We start from the raw sequence: 15,073 nt of genomic DNA on the forward strand, positions 1-15,073 counted from the left end.
GCGGGATATCAAATCCAAACTCTTCTGTTTTTAGGAGTGTACGGAGCTGCCTTATGCCAAGTCAAACCAAAGGTCCACCTAGCTCAGTATTGTCTACACAGACTGGCAGCAGCTCTCTGGGGTTTCAAGGCAGGGGTCTCTCCAGCCCTAAGTGGGATTGAACCTGGGACCAAGGCACTACATGCACTACTGCTGAGCTATGATCCTTCCCACTAAATCACCAACAGGGGACCCAATTCACTCCCCGAGAATGAAAATGTGTGTTTAAGGCCCTCGGGTGAGCCCTGCTGGATCAGGCCAAAGACCTATCTGGTCCAGCATCCTGTTCCCACAATGGCCAACTCGTAGTCTCATTGTTGAGCAACAGCCTGCAGAGCTTAGTGGAGTGGGAGACCAGCCAACCAGAAGGTGTCTCTGAGATGTCCTCCAAAGTCAGGTCCAGTCCTAGGGTCAGCCAAACAGCAAACCATGTGGTAAGGGAATCCGATGATCACGTGGGGTCAAGATGAGCAGAAAACAGCAAGGTAGGGTGGGACGTGGGTGGCGCTGTGGGTTAAACCACAGAGCCTAGGACTTGTCGATCAGAAGGTCGGCGGTTCGAATCCCCATGACGGGGTGAGCTCCCGTTGCTCGGTCCCTGCTCCTGCCCACCTAACAGTTTGAAAGCACATCAAAGTGCAAGTAGATAAATAGGTACCACTCTGGCGGGAAGGTAAATGGCGTTTCCGTATGCTGCTCTGGTTCGCCAGAAGCGGCTTAGCCATGCTGGCCACATGACCCGGAAGCTGTACGCCGGCTCCCTTGGCCAATAAAGCGAGATGAGCGCCGCAACCCCAGAGTCGGTCATGACTGAACCTAATGGTCAGGGGTCCCTTTACCTTTACCTAGGGCCAGGAACTACAAGCATTGTTTACAGCCTCTGACTGCTGCTGGAAACTCTGCTTAAGGTGGCTGAAGCCAGCTGGTTCCCATCAGCACCTTCTCCTCTGTGTCCTTGAAAGCTGATCAGCTGCGGTTGGGGTCACTCTGCCTTCTCCTCCTTCAGGCTGCTGTTCAGCAGGCGAAGCAGACTCCTGGCCCATGTCATTCTGAGGCATTTCCTTCCTCCAACAGTGGAGGCAGAACGTGGCCGCTGAGGTTGCTCCTCATCCATGAATTGGCCTGAATCCCCTTTAAAGGCATCCAAGTTGGCCACCACTACTTCTTGGGGGAACAAATTCCAGAGGTTAGCTCCTGGATCAGTCTCGGTCCAGTATACCTGAAGGAGCGTCTCTACCTCCATCGTTCTGCCTGGACACTGAGGTCCAGCTCTGAGGGCCTTCTGACAGTTCCCTCGCTGCGAGAAGCCAAGTTACAGGGAACCAGGCAGAGGGCCTTCTTGGTAGTGGCACCCGCCCTGTAGAACGCCTTCCCACCAGATATCAAAGAGAAGAACAACTACCAAACTTTTAGAAGACATATGAAGGCAGCCCTGTTTAGGGAAGCTTTTAATATTTAATAGGTTATTGTATTTTAGTGTTTTGTTGGAAGCCGCCCAGAGTGGCTGGGCAAACCCAGCCAGATGGGTGGGGTATAAATAAATTTTTATTATTATTATTATTATTATTATTATTATTATTATTATTATTATTATTATTATTAGCTGCCTTTTTCTGAACCTGTTCCAGGCCTTGCCACCTGACCTACTTGCCCTTTTGGCCTGGTTTTAATCAGGGAAAACCTTCCAAAGGATAAGAGTCCATAGATCAGATTCAGGTGCTCTGCCCGTCACCTGAAATCTGCCAGAAAGGGTTGCCTCTGGCTGGGAAGCCTCTGACTTGACCTGACCAGGACATCTCCCTCCCCTACCCCCCTTCTCTCTCTCCCTAAAATGGGTCCTGACCTTCGAAATAAACTTGGTTCATGCAAGCTGCTTCCCTCTGGTTCATTAGCATTCCTTGGGTGTGATCCTACTTGCTGAAAGGAGATGTTGTCGAGGTGTGATTAATCCTTGAAGGCGCTGGATGTGAAGAGCCGCCCTCTTAATCCCTGATTATGTTCCGCTGAGAATAAAAACTGGATCAGGCACTCCCCAGCTGACGCCGATACCCTGGGGGCTAATTAACAGGTTGCACCAGCTCCTGCGGCAAGGTATAGTGACCAGCTGCCTGCTTGTCCCACAAGCAATTGTACAGCTGATGTTTATAAGGTCAGAGGTGAAATGGTGACCTCTGCTGCAGGATTTGTAATGGTTTTGCAAACATCAATGATTATAGAACAGTAGAGCTGGAATTCAGCCCTGAGTGCTCACTGGAAGGACAGATCCTGAAGCTGAGGCTCCAATACTCCCTGGAAAAGACCCTGATGCTGGGAAAGATGGAGGGCACAAGGAGAAGGGATGACAGAGGATGAGATGGTTGGACAGTGTTCTCGAAGCTACCAGCATGAGTTTGACCAAACTGCAGGAGGCAGTGGAACACAGGAGTGCCTGGCGTGCTCTGGTCCAGGGGATCACAAAGAGTCGGACACGACTAAATGACTAAACAACAACAACAGCTGGAATGAACCTCAAGGTTCATCTAGTTCAGGGATCAGCAAACTTTTTCAGCAGGGGGCCGGTCCACTGTCCCTCAGACCTTGTGGGGGGCCGGACTATAAGCCACCCTCCCACGACTCTTCCCTCCCTTCTCTACAGCACTGGATGAGCCCCGGTGGCTGCTTACCTGTGTCTTGCGAGTGGCAGGGGCTGGCGGCTGTGGCGGTGGGACGATGAGCGGTGCACGATAGGCTTCCGGAGAGGGGCTGCTTAAAATGGCGGCCGCTCGAGCGCTGCCGCTGTTGGCACCAACAAAGCCCAGCTCCCTTCCTCCTCTAGGCAGGGCGGGGAGAAGCCAGGATGGAGGGAGGAGGCGCCGCCACCGCCGTGGGAGGGAGAGGGAAAGAACGTGCGCGCTGCCAATCCACGCGGCGATTCCCGGACCATCCTCAGGCCGGATCCGGAAGGCAGTTGGGCCTGATTTGGCCCACGGGCCTTAGTTTGCCGACTTTCAACCCTCTGCAATGCAGGAATTGCAGCTGAAGAATTCCACTGCTAAACAGCTCTTAGCATCATTCCTAACGTTTAGCCAGAATCTCCTTTCTTGTCATTTGAATCTGTTAGTTCAGGTTCTGCAGAAAACAAACTTGCTCCATCTTCCATGTGACAGCCCTTAAGATATCTGAAGATGAAATGGTCACGTTTGCTGTGAGGAGGAGTGATAGGAAAGCAGAAATAAATAACAGTGGAGACTCTGGGGCCAAATGACGCTCACTCAGCATGTCGCTTTGAAGTTGGGCGAATCTTTGTTTACTGCAAATGGCAGTGGGGAATCTGTTTTTGAAATGCAGCGACCTTGCTTGTTTATTGGAAGCATTTGTCCTTCAGATAGAAGCACATCTGGAAATGGGTGCAAATAGGGTGCAAACCAAAACAGCTGGGTGCATATAGATGCTGTTACCTTTTAGCACAGGTGTTTTGCAGGTTAGTCTCTAACCATTCATGATCTTCTTTGCAGCTCGGTGTTTTGACTTGCAGAAGTCTGAAGCTATGCTCCGGAAGGTAAGAGGCTTATTATTATAAATATCAAAACAGATGCATGCAAATCATAAACTTCACACTGATAATTTGTATAATGCAGTGGTTCAAAAACAGTGGTCTAAGTGCCTCTTCATTCAAGTAGTCTGCAGTGTGACTGTGGATTTGAAGGCAGGAGAGGGCACAGCTGTTGTGTTACATATTCATATTGATTTTTAATTGCATTTTTAATGCTTGTGTTTCTTTACCTTGTATTTTATGATATTGTATAAAATACCGTAATATTATTTTATTTCTTTGCATTCTCTGGAATTGTAATACAGCAAAATGCACTATATATGAGAAAGCCAATAAAAATACAATTAAAAATCATGCAGCCCCTAGTAAAATGTTGCACCACGTCCACAACAGGCAGAAAAATAATTAAGTAGTCCATCAAGACCCTCAGGAATTTTCAGTTTTTTATTTTGTTGGGGGGGGGGGAAGGTCGAGGATTGTTATAATGCATCCCGGCAGGCCCAACATATCATAGAGTACATTGGGTCCCAAAAGGCCTTTGTAAAAGTGGCCTCTTTTGCATATAACAACTTAGGGGCTGCCACAGAGAAGGCCCTCTCCTGGGCTGCCACCCCCCTGAACTTTTGAGCGCTGATTTTTACTCCCAGGACTGTCTGTAGGGAAGGAGCTGGCCTTTCTGGAAATGGGGCCATAAGAATTTAGGACTTTATAAACACCTTGAATTGGGCCTGAAAACAAACCAGCAGCCAGTGCTGCTGTCTGAGAACAGCGGATGTATGAGCTCTAAGGTTAACGCCAGCCCATAATCTGGCAGCTGCATTTTGGGCCAGCTGCCATTTCTGCATTGTCTTCAAGGGCAGCACCACGCAATGTGTACTGCATCCCAGTCGTCTGGAAGAGGCCTAAGATGACCTATGTCTGACCACCATTTGTCTTCTTCACTAATAGCTTTCTCTTTTTGGTTTCCCCCCACCCCCGAAACAGCATATTGAAACCCGGAAGCACATGGATGCAGATCATATCATAGAGTGGAAGGCCCCAGAGGTGCGTTCCTAATTTATTGGCTTCGTCCATACGTCTGATCCTGCCCCAGATTCCCCAGATTTTCCTCTTACGCATAACCAGCTGCCTCTTTACCCTCGGCCTGCTCACCTGCCTATATCTTGGCCCCCACAGGTCATTACAAAGTATATGGCCGGGGGAAGATGCGGTTTCGACCGGGAAGGCTGCCCCATCTGGTACGAGATCATTGGACCTCTCGATGCCAAAGGGATCCTCTTCTCGGCTTCGAAACAAGATTTGCTTAAAAAAAAGTTCCAGGATTGTGAGATTTTACGTCAGATGTGTGTGGAACAGAGTGAGAAGGTAAGGCCTTGGTACCCAGCCTAGAATGCCTGATTTCATGTCCGCAACATTCATGTCATACAGGCAACAACCAATTTTACATGCATCCAATTGATGCGTGACCGCGCATGCACATCCAATATTTCTCCAATGAAAATAGGAACATCCAATTTCATTATTATTATTATTATTATTATTATTATTATTATTATTATTACCCTGCCCATCTGACTGGGTTGGCCCAGCCACTCTGGCCTGCTTCCAACATATATAAAAACATAATAAAATATTAAACATGTTTGCTATTACAGGGCTGCCTTCAGATGTCTTCTAAAGGCCGTATCCTTATCTCCTTGGCTCAGGGGGTTGCATAACTCCGTACCCTCCAACATTTCTCCAATGAAAATAGGGATGTCCTAAGGAAAAATGAGACATCCCGGGGTCAAATCAGAAACTGGGACTCTGGCTTCTGTAAATCCAGGTCTGTCCCTGATTAATAGGGATGCTTAGAGGGTGTGCCTGCCTGCACCACAGTGACCCGGAAGTGGCCGAAAAAGAGGTTGTAACAGGACGGGGCATAGTGGGCTTATGGACGCACCACCGTTGTACATGATGACCTGGAACACAACCCCCACGCAAATCGGAGATTGCCTGTACTTTTAATGCACCACGGTACAACTTTAAAACAGTCATGTTTTTTTCTTCCCCTTCCCCTCACAAAGCTATAATTCCCAGAAGTGTTTGGCAAGGTTTCCCTCTTCGTGGGGAACTCCAGGAATAGTAGCTCTGTGAGGAGGAATATTGGGGTCTGTCCTAACAACTTTCAGCACCCGTAACAAACCACAGCTCCCACACCTCTCTAAGCGCACTTAACAAACCACAGTTCTGGCAGGCTTGTCTTAACGTTCTTAAGAGCTCTCCTCCAAAACGTAGTCTTCTGCATGTGGTCGCCTGTTACATTTGCTATGAATTTTTTGTGCAGAATTCTTCAGCGCAGTCACCTACCAACATTCTGGCCATGGGATGGCGGGGAATCCGATCTCAACTGCTATATTTAAAGAATAGTCACCGTCCTGCCAACCTGGTGCCACCCGGATGTTTTGGGACTGTAATTTCACCCTAGCCAGGACAGTTTAAAGACATTGTCCAAAATGACTGCAGGGGGTTCGGTCCCTTCCGGCTCTACAATTCTATGATTCTGAAATATACGCGGAGTCGAGTGTGGATTTCATGCTCTTTATTCATCCCATAGTGGTGAGGAGGAATGGAAGTTCCCCCAGAATGTCTGCTTTATATACATTATTTACACAATGGGCCCCACGTGATTGGCTAATTCCGGGATTCACCTGTAGGCCAATCAGGTTGCGGATTCACTTCCACCTGGAGCTGGATTGGGTGGCTCCTGTGGACCAATCAGACTGCTGCATTCTGAATCCTATTGTTCTAGGACCAATCAGACTGCTGCATTCTGAATCCTATTGTTCTAGGACCAATCAGACTGCTGCATTCTGTACCCTATTGTTCTAGGACCAATCAGACTGCTGCCTTTGGATCCTATTCAACTCAGTACATAACAGATTGTATGATTACATCTGGAGGACACCAATGTGGCAAAAGACAGGGGGAGGAATGGTTTTAGATGTTTTTGCCTAAAGCATGTTTCGTCTTCTCTCTCTCTCTCTCTCTCTCTCTCTCTCTCTCTCTCTCTCTCTCTTTAAAGCTGGGGAGGAGAGTTGAAACAGTCATGATGATTTACGATTTTGAAGGGCTGGGCCTGAAGCATCTCTGGAAGCCAGCTGTGGATGCCTATTCTGAGGTGAGAATGGCAGGGAACCCCCCTCCCCATTGCATCTCTGAATGATTGTATCTGCTGTTTGGGGTGCAGTTCTAGTCCTGTATCTTTGTCCCAAGAATTCCCTCCCCACATAATTGTTTGTGGCACCTTCAGTATGTCATATGCTAGAGACACATCTCTCCCCCCCCACCCCAAATACCGTATTTTTTGCTCTATAAGACTCACTTTTTCCCTCCTAAAAAGTAAGGGGAAATGTGTGTGTGTCTTATGGAGCGAATGCAGGCTGCGCAGCTATCCCAGAAGCCAGAACAGCAAGAGGGATTGCTGCTTTTACTGCACAGCGATCCCTCTTGCTGTTCTGGCTTCTGAGATTCAGAATATTTTTTTTCTTGTTTTCCTCCTCCAAAAACTAGGTGCGTCTTGTGGTCTGGTGCGTCTTATAGAGCAAAAAATACGGTATCTTTATTTGATTTTTCCATTTTAAAATTTACATTCACACATCGTATTACAGTCATACCTCGGGATAAATACGCTTCAGGTTGAGCGTGTTCGGGTTGCACTCCGCAGCGACCCAGAACTAATGCAGATTACTCGGAAGTAAAGCGAGATGAGAGCCACAACCCCAGAGTCGTCTGCGACTGGACTTAACTGTCAGGGGTCCTTTACCTTTAAATGTTAGTGAATCTAGATACATTAATTGCTTCCATAATTTGGCATGTAAAGCACCTCTGAAATGTTTTCCTAACTCATTTCCCCCCCCCCCTACCCTTTCAGCTTCTTGCCATGTTTGAAGAGAACTATCCTGAGTCCCTTAAACAAGTCTACGTTATAAAAGGTGAGCTTTGGAAGCAAAACTTGGGGTGGGAAAACCCTTTAAATCCTGAGGACGTCATGGGAAATCTCTGGGGACCACATGCCACTCAGTCGATTTGTTTGCCCCTGTTACAGCTCCCAGGCTCTTCCCCGTGGCTTACAACCTGGTGAAGCACTTTTTGAGCGAAGATACTCGCAAGAAGATTGTGGTCCTAGGAGGTGAGTAAGATCTGCCTTTGCTGGTTTCAACATTTCTAGGAAATGGGAACCATAACAGAGGGAGAGCCGAGTACTCCCCCTCCCCCCCAAAAAAAACCCGCCCCCCCAAAATGTGGCAAGTGAAGCAAATACAAGCGTGTTAAGCTTCTGCCGTTCGGACTCTGCATTTAATACCTTGCTAGCTTTCTCCTTGGGTGCATATCACCCATTTCTTTCCTGGTAGTGTACACAGCACATGGAAATCATAGGAACATAGGAAACTGCCTTCTACAGGCTTGGATCATTGGTACATCCAGCTCAGTATTGTCTGCACTGACTGGCAGCAGCTCTCCAGGGTTTCAGGCAGGAAGTCTCTCCCAGCCCGAGCTGGAGATGCTGCCTTTGGGGATTGAAGCTGGGACCTTCTGCATGCAAGACGGATGCTCTGCCACTGAGTCGTGAGCCCTTCCCCTACAACAGCTATAAAGGTAAAGGGACCCCTGACCGTTGGGTCCAGTCACGGACGACTCTGGGGTTGCGGTGCTCATCTCACTTTACTGGCCGAGGGAGCCGGCGTACAGCTTCCGGGTCATGTGGCCAGCATGACTAAGCCGCTTCTGGCGAACCAGAGCAGCACACAGAAATGCTTTTACTTTCCCACTGGAGTCGTACCTATTTATCTACTTGCACTTTGACGTGCTTTCAAACTGCTAGGTTGGCAGGAGCAGGGACTGAGTAATGGGAGCTCACCCCGTCGCAGGATTTGAACTGCCGACCTTCCGATCGGCAAGCCCTAGGCTCAGTGGTTTAGACCACAGCGCCACCCGCATCCCGCAACAGCTATAAGAAGAAGCTAAACTGGGATCTGCTGGTTGATCTTTAGATGGCTTGAAGGTCATCGACAAAGATTTGTGACTCCCAGCTGTTTGAAAACAGCAACAAGAATTCCCACGCTCACCCTAATTATTGTCAGGCTTTGGGGACTCAGCTTCACCCCCCCCCCTTTGGCCGTAGAGAAGCAGGACAAAGCGAAGAGTCCCTTACCATTTAAAGAGTCTTTTAATGAACACAGCAAAAGAACAAAGCATCCATTCTCAGACTGAAGGTGTTCCCAATTAAGGATTCCACCCACTTCCCCCCCTAGTCACTTGCAACCTGGTCTCGCAACCACCTTATCTGCTCTACGTGACCTTGGACTGATAGGCTGGACACCTTCCAGCGAGAGAGAGCCTGTTAGCTATCTCTCTTCTGGTTCTTCTTCACTTTGCTGTCCACCCCCCCCCCCAGTTCTTCCCAACTTTTGTCTTCAAAACTATGCCCCTCTGCAAACCGCTGCTCCAAATCTATACTGCTCCACTGCTCCCAGGCAGGAGCAGGGGGAGGGGGAGGCTCCCACCATTCCTCATCAGAGCAGTACACCTTAGCTTGGTCTCTGAGAATTATATATATTGTTGAAACAAATCAAGTGGGAGACTAGAAATGGATTTGTGCGCACCCAGCTCTACTGCTCAAAAGTAAAACTCCTGTGCTTGGAGTCTTCTAAATCTGAGTGTTGTTTGCTCCTGGCTCCTATTCGCGGATCTGGGGAATTCTACTCTAGTAAAGCAAAGCAAAGTTGATCCCGAAAGCCGGACGTTTGCCCAGTGCTTACCCATGTGAGCCAAGCTTAGTCTGTATTTGTTTGGGAATTTGGTTCCTCTGAATTTCAGCCAAGGCTCTGTGTCTGTCTGGAGGCATACATGACGTCCCTTCTTAGAAACAGTTGCTTGCTCTGTAAATCACCACCCTGAAGTCCCAAGCTGGGAGGAAAAGGTTCCTCCTCCTTTCTCTGGGACCTATCCTTCCTCTGTATGGCTGAAAGTAAATTTAAAGCAGATTGCCTGAGGCCCCTCCTGCTGCTGCCTGGCTAGGGCTAGGTATGTCTTTTTCCAAGTCCCTTGTTTTTACCCTGCAGCAGACATCATAAAGCTTCCCTGTATTCTGGACAGCAGAAATGAATGAACGAATGAATGAATCAATCAATCAATCAATCAATCAATCAATCAATCCATTCAGAAAATCTGCCCTTAGCTGTTTAAAACTCCACTCCACAGTCATATATGGGAGCAGAGCTGTTAGCCACAGGAAGGCAGAGCAATTATTCCACTCACCCACCACCTGCCTCATATTTTTTTTAGCTTCCCCTTTAAAAGTAAATTTCCCATATCCCTATCTTCTTTTAACTTCTGGCAATGTAAAACAGCAAATGCACCCAAGCAGCGTCCCTGCCCCGGTTGCACAGCGATCTTCCACGGTTCTGGCCCATCACTGCAAAGGTACAGGGATGGCTGGGAGCTGTGGTTCAAAAATATCTGGATGACACCAGCTTGGTGTACACCTCTTTATTTATTTAGAGACATTTGCTGCCCGCTCTTCAGCCAAAGGGGGGGGGGGAGCTCTTGGAGTGGCTCACATCCAATCACTTAGAACAAGACAGTCTCCGCCCACGACACACAAGGGAAAAGGGATGGGGAGGGAAGAGGAAAAAAGCAAACTCAGGCCACCAATTCTTAAACAGTTGTTTGTATAGCGACCAGCTGGTATTTTATGTTGTGAACCACTCTGTGATCTTTGGATGAAGGGCGGAATATAAATTTAATAAATAAAAATAATAGAAACAGTTTCTGGGTAGGAGGTACCTGATGGAGCTGGTGTTTTGGCAGAGCTGATGGAATGGCTGTTGACAGGTGCTAGTTAAGGGAGAGGAGGGCTGATAGATTGTCAATACCAAATATAAAAACATGCACAGAGCTTTATTGTTGTTTTGGAGGTGGGGGATGGTTAGAAAGTATTTGGGGGAGGGAACTCTAGTATGTTAGTATCCCCCTCAACCAACCAAGGCCGAAATCACACAGCAGTTCTCATCTTATATTTGAGCTTTCTCACCACGTAAAAGCCATTTGCGAAAAAATCAATGGAGTACAGTGCATCTTTAGTGCTCGTTTCTGCATTATCTGATTTCAGGGGGAAATCTTATTAGCAGACCCCTTAAGCCGGAAAATCATGGGAGGAAGTGATGACAATTTGGGGCAGTTCTTTCCTGCCATTTTTGAGGGGATCACAGGGGAACTGAAGCCCATTTGTGTGTGAAAAATGTCGGGGTAGTGGTGCTGACATTCACCAATGTGTCACATGACTCCCGCAAGTGTGATTGAACAACTTGCCGGTATATTATTTTAAAAGCCACAGTTACCATCAGATACTACAATGCAAAAGGAACATTAGAAAGCCGTACCAAAGCACCCATGTTATAATTAGGAAAGCTAAAAGTATCTAATGAGCAGAGTTCAAATGGCTGTTTTTTAAATATATGACTTGATTTTTTCCCCTTATAAAACTGTTGAATATTTTTGTTTTTATAAAGCTCTATAAAGGGAATATTTGTATGCGTTACAACTTCATAATCTGTGTACGTTTGTCCTTCCAAACTATGATGCTTTGTAGTTTAATTTTTTTGTTTTCTTGTTATATTTGGGTTTGGGGTTTTTTTTTTTTTTGGTTTACAAATCAATTATTAAAATAAAAACAGTAACTAACGCAATATTCCCCAAATGCACCCCAAATTTTGCCAAGGCTTTGTGTTGAGATGCAGGCTAGAATACGACACAGACAGCTAGCGGCTTATACAAAATCTGGCAGATTGGAGGAGGGGGAAATATTGGGAGTTTTCGGACTGTGGACTCCAGGGACTTTTGCTTACCTGGTTAGTGAGACTAATGTTTGCCCTCAGAGGCCTACCTGGGCCAGCGTCCGAGGAATGTTCCCTGAAAAGTGACTGCAAGGTTGCTGACCTGTTCAGCCGCTGCAATCTCAACAGCAGGGTGCAGGAGGGATGAAAGAGAAATGGACTGGATTAAGGAATCATAAAATTGGAGAGTTGAATGGTACACCAAGGTTCATCTAGTCCAACCCCCTGCAGTGCAGGAGTGACAGCTGACGAATCCCTGACAGACGGCCTTCCAGCCTCTATTTAAAAACCTCCAGTGAGGGAAAGCCCACCACTTTCTGAGGTAGTCCATTCCACTGTTGAAAGGTTCTTACCACCAGAAATTTCTTACTGATGCTGTTGGAATCTCCTTTCTTGTACAGTGGTACCTCTGGTTATGTACTTACCGTAATTCGTTCCAGAGGTCCGTTCTTAACCTGAAACTGTTCTTAACCTGAAGCACCACTTTAGCTAATGGGGCCTCCTGCTGCCGCCACACAATTTCTGTTCTCATCCTGAAGCAAAGTTCTTAACCCAAGGTACTATTTCTGGGTTTGCAGAGTCTGTAACCTGAAAAGTCTGTAACCTGAAGCGTATGTAACCTGAGGTACCACTGTAATTTAAATCCATCACTTCTGGCCCTAACCTCTGGAGCAGCAGAAAACAAACTTGCTCCATTTCCCACATGACAGCCCTTCAGATATTTGAAGAGTAAATGTCAGCTCTGGAGAATATTGACCTTTGCTGGTTAATCTCCAGCTTTTTCATAATCCCTTTAGACCAGGGGTCGGCAATCTAAGGCCCACTACGCTGGCCCGCTTCCTATTGGCTGCAGGAAGCTCCTGCGGCCAGTGGGAAGCTGCGCACGCCTCCTCTGCGCTGGAAGGAGCACCAGAAATAGCGTTTCTGAACCGCCCCAAGCCACAAATCTTTGCCGACCCCTGCCTTAGACAAATTGCTTGCTGGTTGTATTGAGTCGGTTGGAAATCAATTTCTGTCCAGTAAACGAACCCTCTCACTTTTCTCCCAGCTAACTGGAAGGAGGTTTTGCAAAAGCACATCGACCCCTCACAGATCCCCACGGAATATGGGGGAAGCCTCACAGACCCAGATGGAGACCCCAAATGCAAGACTATGGTATGGACACTCATCAGGTAGCACTCGGGGGTCCTTAGCCCTTGGGCAGGATGCGGTGTGGGTCTATCCCCAGCAGCTAGGGAAGTTTGGTGGCCTAAATTTCCCCAGCCCCTCTGGGCGGTTTCCAACAGAATATTAAAATACAATAACCTATTAAACATTAAAAGCTTCCCTAAACAGGGCTGCCTTCAGGTGTCTTCTAAAAGTCTGGTAGTTGTTTTTCTCTTTGACATCTGGTGGGAGGGCGTTCCACAGGGCGGGTGCCACTACCGAGGAGGTCCTCTGCCTGGTTCCCTGTAACTTGGCTTCTCGCAATGAGGGAACCACCAGAAGGCCCTCGGCGCTGGACCTCAGTGTCTGGGTAGAACAATGGGGGTGGAGATGCTCCTTCAGATATACTGGACCGAGGCCGTTTAGGGCTTTAAAGGTCAGCACCAACACTTTGAAAAGTCCAGCAAAGACTGGAGTCTGGATATAGAGGAACAAGACACAAGTTTGCAAGACAGGAAGCAGCTGGAAAGAGCTGGACCCAGACTGCCCATGCAGAGGGGATGCTTACTTTGCCTCCTTCTGGTTTCCAAGGCTTGTGGCCCACCTTTAAATTCTCAGAAGCACGTTACTGCTTTGCACACACTTGCTAGAGAACTTGGTGTGAGCTGATTACAATCCAGTCAACATCTAAATAACAAGCAAATATTTTTTGTTTACGGGAGTGCTTCTTTGACTGCTAGGTTAATTATCAATCCCTCAAGATTTTCTAGGCCGTACCTCTTTTACTAAGACAGACCACTAGAAAGCTAACAATTCAGAGCCAATTACTTTGGCTCCGAGTAGAAATGGCTTTTACAGAATTAAGACTTGGGCCACATTCACACTATATGTTGAAAACATCATGACACCCCTTCCATGGCTCCCCCCAAGAATCTTGGGAGCTGTCGTTTGTTCAGGATACCGAGAGTATCCTGAGCATAGCTGTCAACTTTTCCCCTATTCCGAATAGGATAAGGGAATTTCCCTTAATAAAGGGGAAACGTTGACAGCTATGATCCTGAGGAGACCCCTATTCCCCACCCAGAGCTACAATTCCCAGAGTGGCTTAACAATCCCTCTTCCTGGGGGGAGGGGCGGCAATGGTGGTGGGTGCCCATTTGGACCGATAGGGTGGAAGCCCAGGAGGTGAACAGTAGGTGGCGCCAGAGCCACTGGCAGGTGGAGCAAGCTGATAGTAGATTTGTCCCCATCTTTCTCTTCCTTGCTGAGTTCTACCAGCACAGCACTAAAGAAGAAGAAGCCAATATTCAGGGCACCCACTTAAGGCATGCAGGTGGAAGCTGGCTGAGGTCAGGCTGAGGGGCAGTGCCCCATTTGCCCTAATGGAGCTGCCATCAAGGGATGTTGGGAGTTGTAGGGCACCTGCATGGGCTACTCCTGGAGCATAGGCCAGGTCTAGGGCTATGGCTGTCCAGATCCAAGAAGGCCTTAGACTTTGCTCCAGGCCGCTGAGGCGGAGGCTTCTAGATGCAAGACATCACCATCTGCCACGCAACCAGGCTTATATCAATATAGGGGGAAGCAGCTATTTCAGTCTCTGAGCACGATGCATCGAAATAGGGAGTGTAGAGGACAACAGCAGGGAAGGAGCGTTGAGCAGGTGTTGTCTCAGCAGCCGCAGCCTCAGTCTCATCACCGATGTGGTTTTGTGCGCAGCTTAACTATGGTGGAGAAGTCCCCAAGAAATACTACGTACGGGACCAGCTGAAGCAGCAGTATGAGCATTCGGTGATGGTGAATCGGGGCTCCTCGCAGCAGCTGGAATACGAGATCCTCTTCCCGGGCTGTGTGCTGAGGTAAGCCGAGGCAGGAGCAAACCGTGGAATTCTGGCAGCACACCTATTTTAATATTTTCCTGGCCCACCTTCCAAGGAGCTCAGGGTGATGTGCGGTTCTCTCATCCCATTTCACCCACAGGACAATGCTGCCAGGTAGGTTAGGTCCAGAGCAAGTGACTGTTGCCTAAGGTCACCTGGTGGGTTTTGTGGCTGGGTGGGGATGCGATCTCTGGCCTTCCAGGGCCTAATTGAACGCTCTGGCCACTCCACCACACTGAACTACAACTCCCATCATCCCTGGCCATTGGCCATGCTGGCTGGGGCCGATGGGAGTTGGAGTTCAGCAGCTTTGGGCAAGGGGGTGAGTGGGCACACACACACTCCAGTCCAGCAATCTAACCCAGCCATCACCTCCCCAAACGAGAACCGACATTAAACAGGCTATTTCATTGTTAATCCCATTATTGTTCAGCGGTAAGCTTTTAATAAAAGATGCAAGGGACCTTTGCTGGACAATACAGTGGTACCTCGGGTTAAGTACTTAATTCGTTCCAGAGGTCCGTTCTTAACCTGAAACTGTTCTTAACCTGAAGCACCACTTTAGCTAATAGGGCCTCCTGTTACTGCCACGCCACGGGAGC

General features: G+C 48.1%; 2 protein-coding genes across 4 annotated transcripts in view; both read left to right on the top strand.

The window, feature by feature from the left end:
* The window catches only part of CCDC157 (coiled-coil domain containing 157), a 106,127-nt gene that overhangs the window by 72,868 nt on the left and 18,186 nt on the right, over positions 1–15,073 (top strand). The gene's annotated exons all lie outside the window — the stretch shown is intronic.
* The window catches only part of LOC309521067 (SEC14-like protein 2), a 34,478-nt gene that overhangs the window by 17,444 nt on the left and 1,961 nt on the right, over positions 1–15,073 (top strand). For both annotated transcript variants that reach the window (XM_082203347.1, XM_082203348.1), the window contains 8 exons: positions 3,534–3,577; positions 4,556–4,615; positions 4,748–4,936; positions 6,636–6,731; positions 7,485–7,545; positions 7,659–7,742; positions 12,497–12,603; positions 14,311–14,450. In XM_082203347.1, coding sequence (XP_082059473.1) covers positions 3,534–3,577; positions 4,556–4,615; positions 4,748–4,936; positions 6,636–6,731; positions 7,485–7,545; positions 7,659–7,742; positions 12,497–12,603; positions 14,311–14,450 — 781 coding nt within the window. The remainder of the gene's footprint in view (positions 1–3,533; positions 3,578–4,555; positions 4,616–4,747; positions 4,937–6,635; positions 6,732–7,484; positions 7,546–7,658; positions 7,743–12,496; positions 12,604–14,310; positions 14,451–15,073) is intronic.

This window comes from Podarcis vaucheri, assembly GCF_965113315.1.
Source record: "Podarcis vaucheri genome assembly, chromosome: 16".
In the NCBI taxonomy this organism is placed as follows: Eukaryota; Metazoa; Chordata; class Lepidosauria; order Squamata; family Lacertidae; genus Podarcis; species Podarcis vaucheri.